We start from the raw sequence: 16,352 nt of genomic DNA, 5'->3' as shown, positions 1-16,352 counted from the left end.
TTATTTTTTTGAAAAGAAACAAACATGTTAAATTGAAATATTAATTTATTAAATTGAAAAATTTATTTATTCCATGATTAAATATGAAATACAACAATTATTAGTTTTCATCACCAAATTTGTTCCAAATATTTTCGATCAAATCATTCTTCAATTGGTAATGTGTTTCTTGCTCTCGGACCCGAACCCGATTGGCACGAATTTCAGTGACGCTTGGAGGGAGGTCTGTATCACGAGGCTTATGCACCCGTGAACTGCTAGGTACATCTCCTTCTTCAAATTCCGTTGTATCGTACTGAGTGTTGTATCCAACTCTTTCATTTTCGACTATCATATTATGTAGTATGATACATGCCCTCATAGTCTTCCCAATCTTATCCTGGTCCCATGAAAGAGCCGGATTTTTCACAATTACAAAGCGAGATTGCAAAACTCCAAAAGCCCGTTCCACATCTTTTCGGGTTGATTCTTGATGTTTAGCAAATAACTCTGCTTTTTCTCCTTGAGGGATTGAGATAGATTGGATAAATGTTGACCAGTTTGGATAAATACCGTCTGTTAGGTAGTACGCCAAATTATACATGTGTCCGTTGACCATGTACTCTACCCTCGGAGCTCGACCTTGAATAATGTCATCAAAAACAGGAGACCGATCTAGGACATTAATATCGTTTAAGGTACCTGGAAGACCGAAGAAAGCATGCCATATCCAAAGATCTTGTGAAGCTACTGCCTCTAAGACAATTGACGGTTTTGTTGATCCCCGGGTGTACTGTCCTTTCCAAGCGGTTGGGCAATTTTTCCACCTCCAATGCATACAGTCGATGCTTCCTACCATCCCCGGAAAACCGCGTATCTCTCCAATATAGAGTAGTCGTTGAAGATCCTCTGGTGTCGGTCTTCGTAGATACTCTTCACCAAATAACCCGATAATTCCTTCATTAAAATGCTCTAAACAGGAAATTGCTGTGCTTTCACCAATTCTGAGATATTCATCAACCGCGTCTGCTGCATTACCATAAGCAAGGAGACGAATCGCCGCCGTACATTTCTGTAGTGGAGAGAGACCCAGCCTCCCCGTTGCATCTCGTCTCTGTTGAAAGAATGGAACGCTTTCTGCGAGGCGATAGACAATACGCAAGAATAAGTCTTTGTTCATACGGAAACGGCGTCTGAATACATGTGTCGGAAATGTTGCATCTTCGCTGAAATAATCATTCCAGAATCGGTTGTGTCCTAATTCCCGGTTTCGTTCTATATAAGCGCGTTTCCTCTGCTTTTTGGGTTGAGATTCCACAATGTTGTTGTAACTTTCGTCAATGATTTCGTCAATAATTTCGTCCAATCTTTCTTCCACTCCATCAGATGACGATGAGGACATCCTCCTGAATTGAAAAAAAAAAACAAGTTTATATTTTGATGACGATGATGCACAAGTATTATATTTTTATCTAACAAATTTTATATATTAATTTTACCAAACGTGCAAGATTATATTATTTATTTAAAATTAAACGGCTTGAATTTAAAGAATTATAACTTAATTGTTTGGCTTTAAAGAATTATAACTTAATTAAGAAAATTAAACGGCTTGAATTTTACCAAATTTTGCATGAAGATTTTAACGTACTAAACATCAATTGTTTAACACATCAATAACAGAGAAAGAGGATGCATTATAATACTATCTTTCGTGTCCATTATAATATCAACAAGATGATCTTAGTCTTACAATTAATCGGAAGCATCAGATGAAGAAAGAGCATCAACTTAATAACAACACGTAAGAAGAACAAAACACAAAAACAAGAGTTACAATAAGTGCTTACTTGTCTGGAGTTACAATAAGTGGTTACTAGTTTGGAGTTTCAAATTCGCCGAAGAGATTACAAGTTCGAATAAAAGAGATTACAAGTGCTTGGAATAAAGAGAGTACAAGAGATATATATAAGCCGAGACATGAAACACAACATCCGTGACTTCATGCAAACATAATACAACCCGTGACTTGGGAAAACAACAAAACACCTTCACCCGTGACTTTCACTACACTTCATGCACCCGTGACCTTGACCCTGCAACATCAAATAAAGTAAGAGTTAGCAAAGTATATTACCAATCACAACAAACAACATCTCAAAACAAGTTTAATACCTTAAACTACTCTACTAAACATCAGAACATCTCAGACATCAATTTCAGTTTTAAAGAAGTTTCCATCTCAGAGAGAGGATCATTTTTGGCTAGTAAACGCGCAAGAACTTTCTCTTTAGATATTTTGTGTTTCGTGTCCAAAATTCCCTGTATCTTTTCCAACTCCTCTTCTCTACCACTCTTCTTCTTCTTACAGGCCGCTTTACTAGCCTTCACACCCATAGGTCTACGCTCGGCTACTCCCACATCGTCTTCTCCATCAACCTCCACCGTTTGTTTCCTCTTTTCCTTCACAGTGTCCTTAGAGAGATTGGTGGAGCACCATTTCCTGTCATGTCTCAACTCCCTCCACGCATGTTCCAAGTTGAACTTGATGGAGTAGTCATTATAGAAGATATCAAGGGCTGCTTTCATCACATCATCATCGTTTTGACCACTACGCTGCTCCCTCAAAGCCGCTTCATAACTTCCAACAAACTTGCAGACAAGATCGTTGATTCTAGCCCACCTCTGCTTGCACTGACCAAGCTCTCTAGGTATTGTCCCAACGAGCTGTGGGCTTGAGTTGTAGTAGTCTTGGATCCTCTTCCAGAAAGCACCACCTTTTTGCTCGTTGCTCACCACCGGGTCTTTACTTGTGTTAAGCCATGCTCCTATCAGGATTTTATCATCCTTCATAGTCCACTTCCTCCTCTCCTTCACCGCAGACTGATCAGAACTAGGGGTGGTATCCACTTCGGGTGACTCAAGGTCAACAACCGATTGGTTATTGAGTAGATTAACAAAACCAGAGGTGGTATCCATGGTTATGCAATGCTCTGTGTCACTATATTTCAGCATCACAGAGACTTAAGTAGGGGATTTTCTAGCTAGGAAGGTAGAAAGCAATTGCTATACATTTACTAGCAATCAATTTAAAGGAGTTAGGAAGGTAGAAAGCAATTGCTATACATTTAACCCTATCAACTCAGAGGAGTTAGGAAGGTAGCGCGCAATTAAGTTGCATTTATCACCAATCAAATCTGAGTTTTAGACTTTAAAATATTTTAGGTTTCATTTCGAGTTTAAACATATTTATAAAAACAACTTAACTACAGAACAAAACACAAGCATTACGTAAAAGAGTTGGAAGTTGTTTGTACATTACCTTCTAAAGTGCAGACATGTCCTAAAAGAGTCTCCTTATCATCCTCTGAAGCTCCTCCTGAACAGAAATGAGATAAAAGAGTCATAAGTTTTAAAGTAAAATAAACAAGAAAAAATAAGCATAAGGGAAGAAACTAACCCACTTGAACGAGACCAGCACACATAGTACAAAGAAGAGACTAACCCTCGCACAAACAACCACTGGAAGGCCATTTGTGATTCCGGTTTTCCTCTTAGCCAACTCACCCACTCTCTTCTCAACCTTTACCAGCTTCTCATCACTCGACTCAGCTTGGGCCTTAAGCTCCCTAAGTTGTCTCTGATGGTCACCAAACTCCTCCATGACGGCCACATCCCACCATTTCCATATATGGCAGTCTCCATCATCCGCATTGACACAGGTGAAGTACCTTCTCCCTTGATCTTTCCTTGTGCAAGCTATTGCAACGACAGGCTCAGCACCACAGTAGCAGGTCTTGGGAATTCCATCATCACACTCAGGTTGAGGAACGTACGCAACCGGCTCAACTATAGTCTGCCTACTCTCAGCTTCATCCGCGTAGATTTGACATTCTGCTTCAAGAAGCGAAGTAATGTCTATATCATACTCGTCTGATGAACTGGGTTGGCTGTAGCTATATCGTCCCATGTCTTTTAAACCTGAAAGAAGATAAACACACTCGTTAATACAAAAATATAACCAAACATCAACACATTTCAAAGAATCAGTCAAAATGATTAATCAAACCCAATACTCCGACAGGAGACTCGATTTGAAACCGGTTTCAAAGGAAAAATACCCCAAATCGATTGAAACACAAATCATTTTTAAACACAAGACTCACGATATTTAATCTGATTCAAAGCCCTATTAAAATCCTATCGAATGATACCTCTATCGATTTTAAACCTTTATTACAAACGAAAGATACCCGAAATTGATTGAAATTCAAAACGTGATTGAAAACCCTAATCCCCAATTCCGTAACCTAATTTGCGAAGAGAAACACATGAAACCCTATGTAAATCCAAAGAATCAGAGGAGAAGAACAGAACAACCCGTCGATTCAAAAATCTTACCCGGAGAGAGCGAATCGCCTATCGGAGAGACAAACTTTTTTTTTCTCCTCTCCACTTCAAATGACACGAACACGGGAAACCCTGCACGCGATAGACAAAAAACAAGTGCCACGTCAACAAGGATTCACGCAAAATAATCCTTAGGAAAGGATTGATCCTTAAGTTAAGTGAGTTTAATATTAATATTTTATGCTTAATAGTGAAGGATTTGTACTTTAGGATTTATTAAAAACCCCCGTTGTACATGCTCTTAGAACATCAATATTGGATTCTTTTATGAATAATACTATTAATATTTGACTAAATATTTTAAAATTTTGAGAACATCATATCAAAATTTCTCACTAAATAAATTGGCATGAGATTTTAAAATTTTAAAAATTCTCTAATAAATATTATTATTATATTTTTATATTTTCACACTTGAAAAACTTCAATACTAATGCTCTAGCTTACTTTAGCTGCATGGCTTCTAGATTTGAATGTAACTTTACTTCACATTCTATCACATCGTAACATGGCCGTCTAATAAGACGAGCAAGTAAAGCGGTCAAACATGATCCAAAACTATAACTAAAAAAGTATTTAAGAATTTTTGAAATTAAATGTATAAATTATAATCTAAAATTTTAAACTTTTAAATATATTACTAAATTTAGAGTTTATAATTTCAAAAGAGTCAAATACATAAATAGAACTATAATTTTTTTTAAATTAGTGGTTCAAAATAAATTTAAAATTATTTTATTATATCATTGAATATACCGTTAATTTTCTGAACAAGGCCTATAAATAATTAGAGACGGCACTGATCACAAAGAGTACTTAGTACTAAGTACTAACGCTTGATGGGTAAATAATTTCAATAGAAAATGAGGCAGCTTGTAGTTACAAACACAAAGGGTTATGCTCGCCAAGATATATCAAGCTACTAAAACTATAGCTTGGAAAAGACGGTTATCTTCTTTAGATATAGAAAGTTGCTAAAGGATAGATCCCTACTATGCATATCAATGTTATATGTTTTTTTTTTCGATTGTTTTCTTACACATGTTAAAAGTTAAAACATATATCCAAAGCTTTGTCTAGTGGTCTTTGATTATGTTAAACATTAGTATATAATATATAGTATATACACACGAAGAAGCGTGTATACAAATCAAGTCACCGTTAGAAACATCTATAAATTGTGGATTCATTAATGGTTCTACACCAGCAGGCCTGAGTTTTGATTTCCAGAAAAAAAGAAATTATGCGAATTAATGGAGAAACGACTTACAAGAGATTTGCAGCATGGCGCAAAGAGTATCGTCAAGGGTGGATCTGATAGGACGGCTCAAATGATACAGTCAGATGTGAATTTTCATAAGACAAGTAGAATTATCGGCGGTAGAATCGTCTGTAATATTTCTCCGAGTTTATAATAGCATAATATATCCAGTGTTAAAAAAAATAAAAACATCGATAAATTAATCAAGTTCCCACATACCAACTACATTACAAGAAATCTTCTTTCCCCCAAATAAATTAATCAGTAGCTTTATAGTAAACCGACGGATTTGAAATGCAGCAGTTTACGAAGCTAAGTAAGAGTGGCTAGGGTTTTTTAGTAATGAACTTTAGAAATACTTAAAGGACATGTACATGTACAGATTCATGCACTTAAAGTGGATGCAGAGCCGGGCTTGTGGGCAGTCCCAAGAAACATTTGAATGGGGCCCCCACATTATGGGGCCCCCAAATTTAAAAAAAATCATTTATATACATACATAAATATTAATGTATTTGCATGTAAAAATATAAATACAAAATAATTTATTTTGTTGTTCATGATTTAACATAAATAAATTTAAAAATACAACTAAAAACAAAATTCAATAAATTTAAAAGTACAACTAAAATAAGAAAGTATATTTGTGTGATTAAAATTTAAAATTTGGCTTTAAAGAAATAAATTTTTTAACTGATTTTTTTTTAAAAAAGTTATAATTTCTTTTTGAAAAATAAACAAATTTTTTTTTAAATTTTGAATAGGGCCCCAGAAATTTCAGGACCGGCTCTGAGTGGATGTTTATGAACACGTATAGAAAAAAGCCTAAATCAACATGCTTCAAGCCCAATTATTTGATAATGTCGTTGCATCAACTAGAAAAGCCTAATCTTAATCAGTTTACAAAGATAAAGAACGAGTTTTAAACCAGAAAAATAAGGATGGCGAACAAGTTTTACAAACAACTCTGCAGATTAGTAGCCTTGCGCCACCTCAGGGTCCCGTTGTCGACCAGCTGGAACAAGCGCTGGTAAAAGAATATGGCAATACTCCATTTCCTCGGCTAAACATTATTTTTCTCATGGTTAAGATAAATAAAAACTTGCTCACTAATGTATATATGTGGCATTTTCACTAGTCCGGATGTAACTCAAACTTGTTGTATTTCCTCGTCATTTTTATAGTGATTTTTGTTTCCGACCAACCCTAGCGGCGCTTTATAAAGTCGCAGAATCCGAACTTGATATGATCGTATGAACACAAACTTAATAAAACTCTTGCTTTGTCTTATTAATTTTTCTTAACTTTCTTCTTTTCTTTTCTTATGAAACCTCTCTTACACTTAGGCTTCTTATATAGGCAATAGAAATCTTAACTTATCCTATTACATATTAATCTAGGAATCTTAACTTAGCTTATCTTTATCCTAAATCTATTTGTATAAGTTATTCCTCTTTCCTTTTTGAATAACTTATTACTCAAGTAACCTTGAAGCTTATCCAACATTCTCCCTCTTAAGCTTCAAACCATTTTCACTTAGGTTTTGAACTTCAATCATCGACCTCATCTCCTTGAACTTGATCTTGGCCAATGCTTTAGTCAGAATGTCTGCTTTCTGCTATGTTCCCGGTACATGTTCCACATCAATGAGATTGCGCTCAACACATTCCCTAATGAAGTGAAACCTCTTGTGGATATGCTTGCTTCGTCGGTGAAAGACTGGATTCTTTGCAAGAGATATAGCTGACTTGTTGTCGACTAGAATCAGTGTCTTCTTCGTCCCACCTCCTGTTACTTCACTCAAGAGTTCTTGTAACGAGATAGCCTGTTTAGCAGCCTCCGTTGCAGCCATGAACTCGGCTTCGCAGGATGACAACGCCACTGTGTCTTGTTTCTGAGAGCACCAAGTGATTGGTGTGTTTCCTAGACAGAACAAGTGACCTGTTGTGCTCCTTCCATCGTCCGGATCAGTATTGTGACTACTGTCGTTGTACCCTACAAGCTTCTGTGTACTTCCACGTTTAAACTCTAGACCATGCCCGAGAGTTCCTTGTAGATATCTTAAAACTTGCTTTAACGCATTCCCGTGAGACTCTCTCGGTGATTGCATATATCTACTTCGGATCCCAACTGAGTATGCCATGTCTGGTCTAGTGTGCATTAAGTACCTTAAGCACCCAATCTTTCTTCGATATTGAGTTGCATCAATCTCTGGTTCATCCAGCGCCTTTGAGAATTGTAGACCGAACTCCATCGGAATACAATTTGGATTGCAATTTGCCATACCTGATTCTTCCATGATCCGTCTTGCATAGGCTTCTTGTTTGATTGTGATCCCTCTAGTGCTCTGCTTTACTTCAATGCCTAGATAATAGGTTAGCAAACCGAGGTCAGACATTTCAAACTTCTGTGACATTGCTGTCTTGAACTCTTTGATGATCTTTGTTGAGTTTCCTGTAACAAAGAGATCATCCACATATATTGCGATAATCAGAAGCTTATCTCCTTCTTCTCTTCTGTAGACCGAGCTTTCTTTCATGCACTTCTTGAACCGCAAACCTTTAAGAACGTGATCGAGTTTAGTATTCCAAGCGCGAGGAGCTTGCCTTAGACCATATAGTGCCTTTGAGAGTTTGAAAACTTTATGTTCTTCTCCCTCTTTTTCAAACCCTTCAGGTTGAGTTACATAGACTTCTTCATTCAGTTCTCCATGTAAGAATGCCGTCTTGACGTCTAGGTGGTGAAGTTCCCATCCCTTTGCAGAAGCTAAGCTGATTAAGAGTCGAATGGACTCTATACGAGCTACTGGAGCAAACACTTATTCAAAGTCAATTCCATGCTCTTGTACATATCCCTTTGCTACAAGTCTTGCTTTGAATTTGTTGATTGATCCGTCTGCGTTCCTTTTGATCTTAAAGATCCACTTAAGACCAATGACTTTAACTCCATGTTGCTTATCTACCAACTTCCATGTCTTGTTTCTGTTGATAGAGTCAATCTCATCTTCGCATGCTTTTGTCCATCGATCATGTATCTTAGCTTCTTGGTATGTTGATGGTTCATCGTTGATTGAACACAGGAGCAGTTCGCATTCTATCTCGGCGAGTAGAATGTAATCTTCTAGGTGTTTGGGAAGTTTTACCTCTCTAGATGATCTTCTTGGTTCGACGTGATCTACTTCGAGGTTTGGCTCTGTTGCTTCTTCTTGTTGTTCAGTCTCAGTTGCAATATTTTCTTCCTGATGTGAACCTATGACAAACGGACCGTTACCTTCGTCTATGCTTGATCCCCACGTCATGTGGAACTTGCCAGATTCTTCTTGCTTTCCTTTATCTGTTTCATTCCAGTTCCAGCCTGCTTTCTCATCGAACTTCACGTCTCGACTAACCACAATCCTTCTTGTGCTAGGATTATACAAGCGGTAAGCTTTCGACCCTGGTTCTATTCCAAGGTGAACCAGTGTCTGTGATCTGTCATCGAGTTTCTTCAAAAGGGCAGCATCGAGTTTTGCATATGCTAAACAGCCAAAGACTCTGATGTGTCCAATGCTCGGCTTTCTTCCTTTGAAACTCTCATAAGGAGTTTGATTCTTCAAAGCTCTAGTTGGAACTCGATTGATCAGATATATTGCATGTCGAACAGCCTCTCCCCACATATAATTTGGAACATTCATTGCTTTTAACATACTGCGCGTCATCTCCATTAACGTTCGGTTTCTTCTTTCGACAACGCCGTTTTGCTGTGGCATATATGGCGCAGTTAGATGTCTCCTAATACCATTGTTGCTGCAGTAATCTTGAAATTCTCTTGAAGTAAACTCCCCGCCTCTATCTGTGCGAAGTGTTACTATTACTTTATTGACTTCCTTCTCTACAAGAGCTTTAAAGGTCTTGAATTTCTCAAAGACTTCACTTTTTTCTTTGAGTAAAATAGACCACATGTATCTTGTATTGTCATCAATTATGACAAATATGTACCGGTTCTGTGCTAGTGTTGAAGGAGAGATCGGACCGCAGAGGTCAGCGTGCAACAACTCTAATACCTGCGACGACCTATGTGGTGTTGCAGAGGGAAAACTATTTCGAGTCTGTTTCCCAACGAGACACGACTCACACAGCTTCTTCTCTTCGTTGATCTCAGGTAGTCCTCGAACCATCTCGAGTTTTGCCATGTTTCTTATCGTCTTGAAGTTGATATGGCCAAGGCGTGCGTGCCATCTCCACGGTTCTTCATTAATCTTTGTGAGAAGGCAACTTGGTTTTCCAATTTGAGTGATATCTTGTAGAGACGATTAGGTGATCTTATGACTTTTACAAGTAACCTCCCGCTTGGATCTCTCAAAGTCAGATAGTTATTTTTCATTCTTACATCACAGCCTTGTTCAGTTGCTTGGCCTAGGCTCAGAATGTTGCTTCTTAACTCAGGTATATAATATATATCAGTTAGAAGCTTTTGCTCTCCCGTCTTTGCTTCAAAGATAATTGAGCCTTTGCCATCGATTTTCACACATGATCCATCACCAAACTTAACTCTTCCCTTGATACTTTCATTGAGTTCGGAGAAGAAACTCTTGTCTCCTGTCATATGATTACTAGCACCGTTGTCAAGATACCAGTTACCATCATCGGTTTTGTTTTGCTCAAGTTTCTTTGGCATCACGCTTTCTTCATTCAGAAACACAACTTCATGCATGTATAATGCTGCTTCAGCTACTTCTGTCTCTGCTTTGTTGAGTTGTTGATCATCATTCTTCTCGGGACAGACAGAGGCAAAGTGACCCTTCTTGTGGCAGTGAAAACACTCGATTTGAGAGTAATCCTTCTTCTCTTTATTTCTCTCACCTCCGTTGCTACTACCACGCCCCCTTCCTCTGTTCCCACGACCCCTATTGGAACCTCGTCCTCTGCCTTTGGTTCCATGATTAGAGTAGAGGAGCTTGCCATTATCTTCAAGTTTCTCTCCTCGCATTCTCTCTTCTCCACGCAAGCGCTCCTCAAACGCTTTGAGGCGACCTACCACATCTTCGTACCTTGTGTTATTTAGGTCAAGAACTTGTTCTAGTGTTGCTGAGAGCTGAAGAAATTTGCTTGGTAGACACGATAGAAACTTCTTTACTAGTTTTGCTTCTTCTATCGTATGGCTGAGTGATGCAACTGTTCCTGCAAACTCTGATAATGTTCCTGAGAACGAATCTATAGAATCAGTATCTTTCATTCTCAGATGATCGAACTCAATCATCAGTGTGTGCAGGCGTGCTTCTATTACTCGATCAGCTCCAATATTCATTGCTTTCAATGCTTCCCACATACCTTTAGGAGAGTCTTGCTCCCCAACTTGTAGGATTAAATTCTCTGGAATACCTTGAAACAAGAGAATCGTAGCTAGGTCATTCTTCTTTTGGTCCTTTGATCCTGGATCAATGGTTTCCCATACCTCATGAAACCTAAATAGAACCTTCATCCTTAAAGACCAGACAGCATAGTTCGTTGTTGTGAGCATTGGTGTTTTGACAGAGGGTGGTAATGCGCTTAGCTTCATAGCTGGTTTTGTCTCTGAATCGCTCATGATTAGATTAACTCAGGCTCTGATACCAAATAAAGTCGCAGAATCCGAACTTGGTATGATCGTATGAACACAAACTTAATAAAACTCTTGCTTTGTCTTATTAATCTTTCTTAACTTTCTTCTTTTCTTTTCTTATGAAACCTCTCTTACACTTAGGCTTCTTATATAGGCAATAGAAATCTTAACTTATCCTATTACATATTAATCTAGGAATCTTAACTTAGCTTACTTTATCCTAAATCTATTTGTATAAGTTATTCCTCTTTCCTTTTTGAATAATTTATTACTCAAGTAACCTTGAAGCTTATCCAACACTTTAAACACCACTTTTAATAGAAAGTTGTCAAACACCACTGATTTTCTTTCTCTGACGAACTCTTATAATAAATCAGAATTTACAATATGATCTATATATATATATATATATACGATTTGTATGTGGGTTCATGTATTTTAAAACTATTGATGGAGTTACAATGCACGAACGTGGGTATTAGTGTTCATCATGAACTCGACCAAACATTCACATCCTCATAACGACACTTTATTATGTTATCCCCACAAATATATTTGTATAGATATGATTTCTCTAAGTTTGATAAATTTTCTAGCCATTTACTTGTTCTTCTGTGAAGTTGTCCATACATATACCCTTTTATATTATCCCAAATATAATTAAAAGAAAAAGAAAATAAGATGATAAAGAATATTCGAAATCGGTGGTGTTTCCAACTTCCATCACAATGATTTTTCCCCCTTTGGCCACTAGTAAATATGTGACCTTTTGACAATTTTCATGGTAATAAATGAATTGCAAATTATAGGGAAAACATCGATTTATTTAAAAAAAAATCACTGATGTATTGCGTAGCATGAGTATTTTGTACATGTGTACAAATACTTTTTGCGTAGCATAATGTTTTTTTTTTGTAAAAGAAAGGTAGCATAAAGTTCTGTGGAGGATTCTGATTAGCTAACAAAGAAATGTATTCCGAAAATTGCGGCCGCATCTCTTAACTTCACCATTTCTTTTCGCAGGTGTACTATTTCATATCTTTTCGCAAAATTACTTATTTTATTTTATAATGCTAATAGATAATGATGTCAGTTGTACTAACTGATGCTCTCACTACATGATTATCAAATTCATTTGGGAGTGATCTTATCACGAAATTATGACATGACAATAAATTATCTAACAGTTAAAAAAAATCATCTAAAACAGAAAACAACAAAACGAGGTAAAATGAGGTCTTTGTTCGTATCCCGTTAATATTTAAGTATCAGTAAATTTGAAAGTGTATTAAAAGTGATGTGTTTTTAATAATATGATAATGACAGAATGAAGATTTAAGATTTTGATAATATGAATGTAAGAATGCGATTATATTTTATTCTTCTTGTGAGCGGAAAAGGTATTAGTTTATAATCAACATCCTACTTCTATTCTAACGAATTATTTGCAACGAGTAATCAAGAGCCATTATTATATAAGAACTTCACAAACTCAAGTAAACTCAGAAAGATAATCTAAACTAAAGAGAACAAGACTTGGCCATTTGATCAATTTATCTATATGATTAATAAATAATATATCTCACTTGCTTTCGTTTATATTTCCGTCAATACTTAAATATTAATATCGATTAATATTATATATATATATATATATCTATTTATCTCTCATCAACATATTGTATGTAGAAGGGGAAGATGTTCTTCGCATCACCAAAAGTCAGCGTTTCTCTTTTCCTAATGAACCTTCATTCTCCTGCCCCTTTTCTCAATATTTTCTCAAGAAAATCTCAATTTGTATCAAGAAAATACTCATAGACACGATGCTAAAATCATAATCTCATCTTCTGATTCCTGATGATTACATTTTCTTGATTTTCGCTAAAGATTATTTCATATAGCTGTATATAATATACACGAAGACACACTCATCATACATAGATATTATGTGCAGCGTCTTTGAGATGGACAATTATCAAGGTGACTTAAGGGACATCTTACGAGGAATCGATGGCGGGCACGTGTTATCGCGCGAACTTGCTCCTTCTCCTCCGAGAATCTGGCCCCTTCCACAACCGTCGTCGTCAGATCTTCATCCCATAAATCCCTTTGGAGATCCATTTGTGAGCATGACTGATCCTCTCCTCCAAGAACTCAACGCCGTCACAAACTCTGGCTATTTCTCCACCGCCGACAACAATAACAACAACTGTTTCTTAGTTCCTAAGGTATTAGAGGATGATCATATAAAGAGTCAATGCAGTGTCTTCCCAAGAATCCGGATCTCGCATAGTAACATCATTAGCGATTCCTCTCCGTGTAATTCACCGGCCATGTCGGCTCACGTTTTCGCAGCCGCAGCTGCCGCCTCGCCGAGAGGGGTCATCAACGTCGATACAAACAGTCCTAGAAACTGTCTATTAGTCGATGGTAACACGTTCTCGTCTCAGATTCAGATATCTTCCCCTCCGAATCTAGGCCCTAAGAGAAGGTACATATTGAATTTTTAAATCTTGATCAAATGTATCATTAAATGTTTACACGATATATATAATAATAATTCCCAAGATGGTATTATTTATTATATGTATTAACAATATAATTTTTTATGCAATAATTTGCACCAGTTCTATGATAGCATATAGAGTAAAGTGAATTAGGGTTCTAGGTAGCATGCATATGCTAATAATAGAATGAATTATGGTTTGTTTATGTGCATGTTATATGTACGCTTTTTATTTTTTAAGATTTCTAGTTTCTTTTTGTTTGTCTTTTCTTAATCATGAAATTTTTTTGTATATACATTATAATTGTTTAGATTCATGAGAGGAAGGAGGGTTGAGGTTGAAGACACATGCAGGAGAATCTATGAACTGTCACAATTAAAGAACATATAACTGCATAGCATCATATCTCAAACCCCAATTGATAATAATAATGTCCCACTACTTAACTTAGCTTTCACAACTTACATGTATACACACGTGCATGTACATAGATAGACAAAAAACTACACGTGTGTAAGTATCCATATATACGTGCAGGAAGAGTCAGGCAAAGAAGGTGGTGTGTATACCAGCGCCGGCTGCGATGAACAGCCGCTCAAGCGGTGAAGTGGTTCCGTCTGATCTGTGGGCTTGGCGTAAGTACGGTCAAAAACCCATTAAAGGCTCTCCTTTTCCAAGGTATTGGTTTGCACACACTCATTCATCAGTATCTATCATCAAACAAAGATTCGAAAAATAAACTTTCTTTCGCCACCACATTCTTCTTGGCTCAAGTTGTTACAAAGATTCGGATACTTTTAAGTTTTAACAACATTCCTCTTGATAAGTGTGACATTTGGTCCATATATATATATATATATATATATATATACCCACCCGCGAATTTGACATTTGTGTTACGAACATAAAAAATTAAATCACGTCGAGTAAAATTACAGTTCAGTTATAATTTACCTTTTGAAATTTAATTAACGACTACAAACAAAAAGAGATTCTTACATCATATCGTCTTACTAATTTCATCCTTCGGTTTACAATTTTACAGTTGATAGAACAATAATGTTGATGAATTTTCTTGATTCAATATGGTTTTGAAATTTGGCGGATGAATACCATTATATTCTTATAATTGCAGTGGATTTGCTAACCTTGATGATTACTTAATTTTGGTTGTATTCTCTCAGGGGTTACTATAGATGCAGCAGCTCAAAAGGTTGTTCAGCAAGGAAGCAAGTCGAAAGAAGCCGAACCGATCCAAACATGTTGGTGATTACATATACTTCCGAACATAACCATCCTTGGCCTATTCAACGCAACGCTCTTGCCGGTTCCATACGCTCCTCCTCTAACCCTAATTCCTCCAAATCCTCAACCGCAACCGCTCCATCCAATGGCCCTCCAAACAATACCCACTCGCCTTCCTCCGCCTCTCCTTCTCCTCTGCCAGCCTCCGCCGTCAAGGATGAACAAAGAGAAGAAGATATGGAGTTGGAAAACGTAGAAAACGATTACGGTAATCAGTTTGCTCCATATAGACCGGAGCTCCACGATCAGCATCAGCCAGACGATTTCTTCGCAGATCTTGAAGAGCTAGAAGAAGATTCTCTAAGCATGTTTCTTTCTCAAGGCGTCGCCGGCTACGGGAGCAATAAAACGAAGGCGTCCAATGGGATCATCGATTTCGTCGGTTGGTCTGGGGCAAATAATAGTAACGACGACCGAGACTCAAGGTCGTTATAGAATATAGATAGTGTTAATTACAGAATAATAAGGTTATTATTATAAATTATGTTGAGCTTGTTAAATGACGATTATACCAAGTGGAAGGTCAATAGCTGGTTACTTGACATACCGTAAATGGTATTATCGTCATCTGTTATACATTTGTTTGTTTGTTTGTTTTCTCCGGCGGATCCTCTGTAGTTTCTTTTAAAAAAGTGCGCGCGGTGGTTTTTCCCTGTGGAGTCGTCTCCACGTTGTCCTTGGTTTATTTTTGTGACCACGATATATCATATTACGAAAGAAACAAATGTCGAAGATATTATTGTGTCACACTCTACGCGAGTACTAACGGAGTATCTATTTACTTATTAGTTTAAAACTAGGTGTTTTGCCCGCGATGCGGACTTAAACATTTTCATAATTTTTGAAAAGTTTTTTTGTACACTATATTTAGTATATTAAAATAAATCTTAAAATAACTTAATATTATATTTTTAATTATATAATTAAAATTTTTTATTTGATTAATATTTAATTACATAATTTATGTTTTTAACTTTTTACTTAAATAAATTTCCAGATAACAATACAATATATATAGAAATTATCTTTTTTTTAATTATAGTTTTAGATTTTGGATAATTCAATATTCTATTTTTAATTATATAATTAAGAATTTTATTTGATTAATACTTAGTTATATAATTCATTTTTTAACTTATTACTAAAAGACTTTTTCAGATAACAATACAATATATACATAAATTATCTTTTTTTAGTATTTTCAGATTTTGGATAATTATTACTATTATTAATTTTAATCAATCTAATCAAATAAATTAAAATTTAGTTTTTATTTTTTAATTTAGTTATACATTTTATTCATTAAGGGT

General features: G+C 36.3%; 3 protein-coding genes across 4 annotated transcripts; 1 reads left to right on the top strand and 2 right to left on the bottom strand.

Moving 5' to 3' along the window:
* Positions 1–28: 28 nt before the first annotated feature.
* On the bottom strand, positions 29–1,943 carry LOC106363189 (putative nuclease HARBI1). Its single transcript, XM_022690960.2, has 2 exons — positions 1,830–1,943; positions 29–1,385 (listed from the first exon to the last, which is right to left on the bottom strand). Exon 2 carries the CDS (start codon positions 1,379–1,381, stop codon positions 101–103), a length of 1,281 nt encoding a protein of 426 aa, XP_022546681.1. The 5' UTR covers positions 1,382–1,385; positions 1,830–1,943; the 3' UTR covers positions 29–100.
* A 232-nt stretch (positions 1,944–2,175) lies between these two features.
* On the bottom strand, positions 2,176–2,958 carry LOC106363188 (glutathione S-transferase T3-like). Its single transcript, XM_013802978.2, has one exon. The coding sequence runs from the start codon at positions 2,956–2,958 to the stop codon at positions 2,176–2,178; it is 783 nt and encodes a 260-aa protein (XP_013658432.1).
* A 9,850-nt stretch (positions 2,959–12,808) lies between these two features.
* On the top strand, positions 12,809–15,652 carry LOC106367252 (probable WRKY transcription factor 14). Of its 2 annotated transcripts, XM_013806981.3 has the most exons (4): positions 12,809–12,949; positions 13,185–13,721; positions 14,275–14,415; positions 14,922–15,652. In XM_013806981.3, the coding sequence occupies exons 2-4, from the start codon at positions 13,195–13,197 to the stop codon at positions 15,475–15,477; spliced, it is 1,224 nt and encodes a 407-aa protein (XP_013662435.2). In that variant the 5' UTR covers positions 12,809–12,949; positions 13,185–13,194; the 3' UTR covers positions 15,478–15,652. The 2 variants fall into 2 exon arrangements, with proteins under 2 accessions (XP_013662435.2, XP_022546680.2); XM_022690959.2 differs by having other exon boundaries at positions 12,889–13,721.
* The last annotated feature ends 700 nt before the right edge of the window (positions 15,653–16,352 follow it).

The sequence above is a fragment of the Brassica napus genome, chromosome A9 (genome assembly GCF_020379485.1).
Source record: "Brassica napus cultivar Da-Ae chromosome A9, Da-Ae, whole genome shotgun sequence".
Classification (NCBI taxonomy): domain Eukaryota; kingdom Viridiplantae; phylum Streptophyta; class Magnoliopsida; order Brassicales; family Brassicaceae; genus Brassica; species Brassica napus.
This window is presented reverse-complemented; position numbering and strand designations above follow the sequence as displayed.

Excerpts from the sequence above, each read along its gene's own strand:
- LOC106363189 (XM_022690960.2), bottom strand. The coding sequence starts at position 1,381 with ATGTCCTCATCGTCATCTGATGGAGTGGAAGAAAGATTGGACGAAATT.
- LOC106363188 (XM_013802978.2), bottom strand. The coding sequence starts at position 2,958 with ATGGATACCACCTCTGGTTTTGTTAATCTACTCAATAACCAATCGGTT.
- LOC106367252 (XM_022690959.2), top strand. The coding sequence starts at position 13,177 with ATGTGCAGCGTCTTTGAGATGGACAATTATCAAGGTGACTTAAGGGAC. Across the intron at positions 13,722-14,274 it reads AATCTAGGCCCTAAGAGAAG|GAAGAGTCAGGCAAAGAAGG; the intron begins GTACATATTGAA and ends ATATACGTGCAG. Across the intron at positions 14,416-14,921 it reads AAAGGCTCTCCTTTTCCAAG|GGGTTACTATAGATGCAGCA; the intron begins GTATTGGTTTGC and ends GTATTCTCTCAG.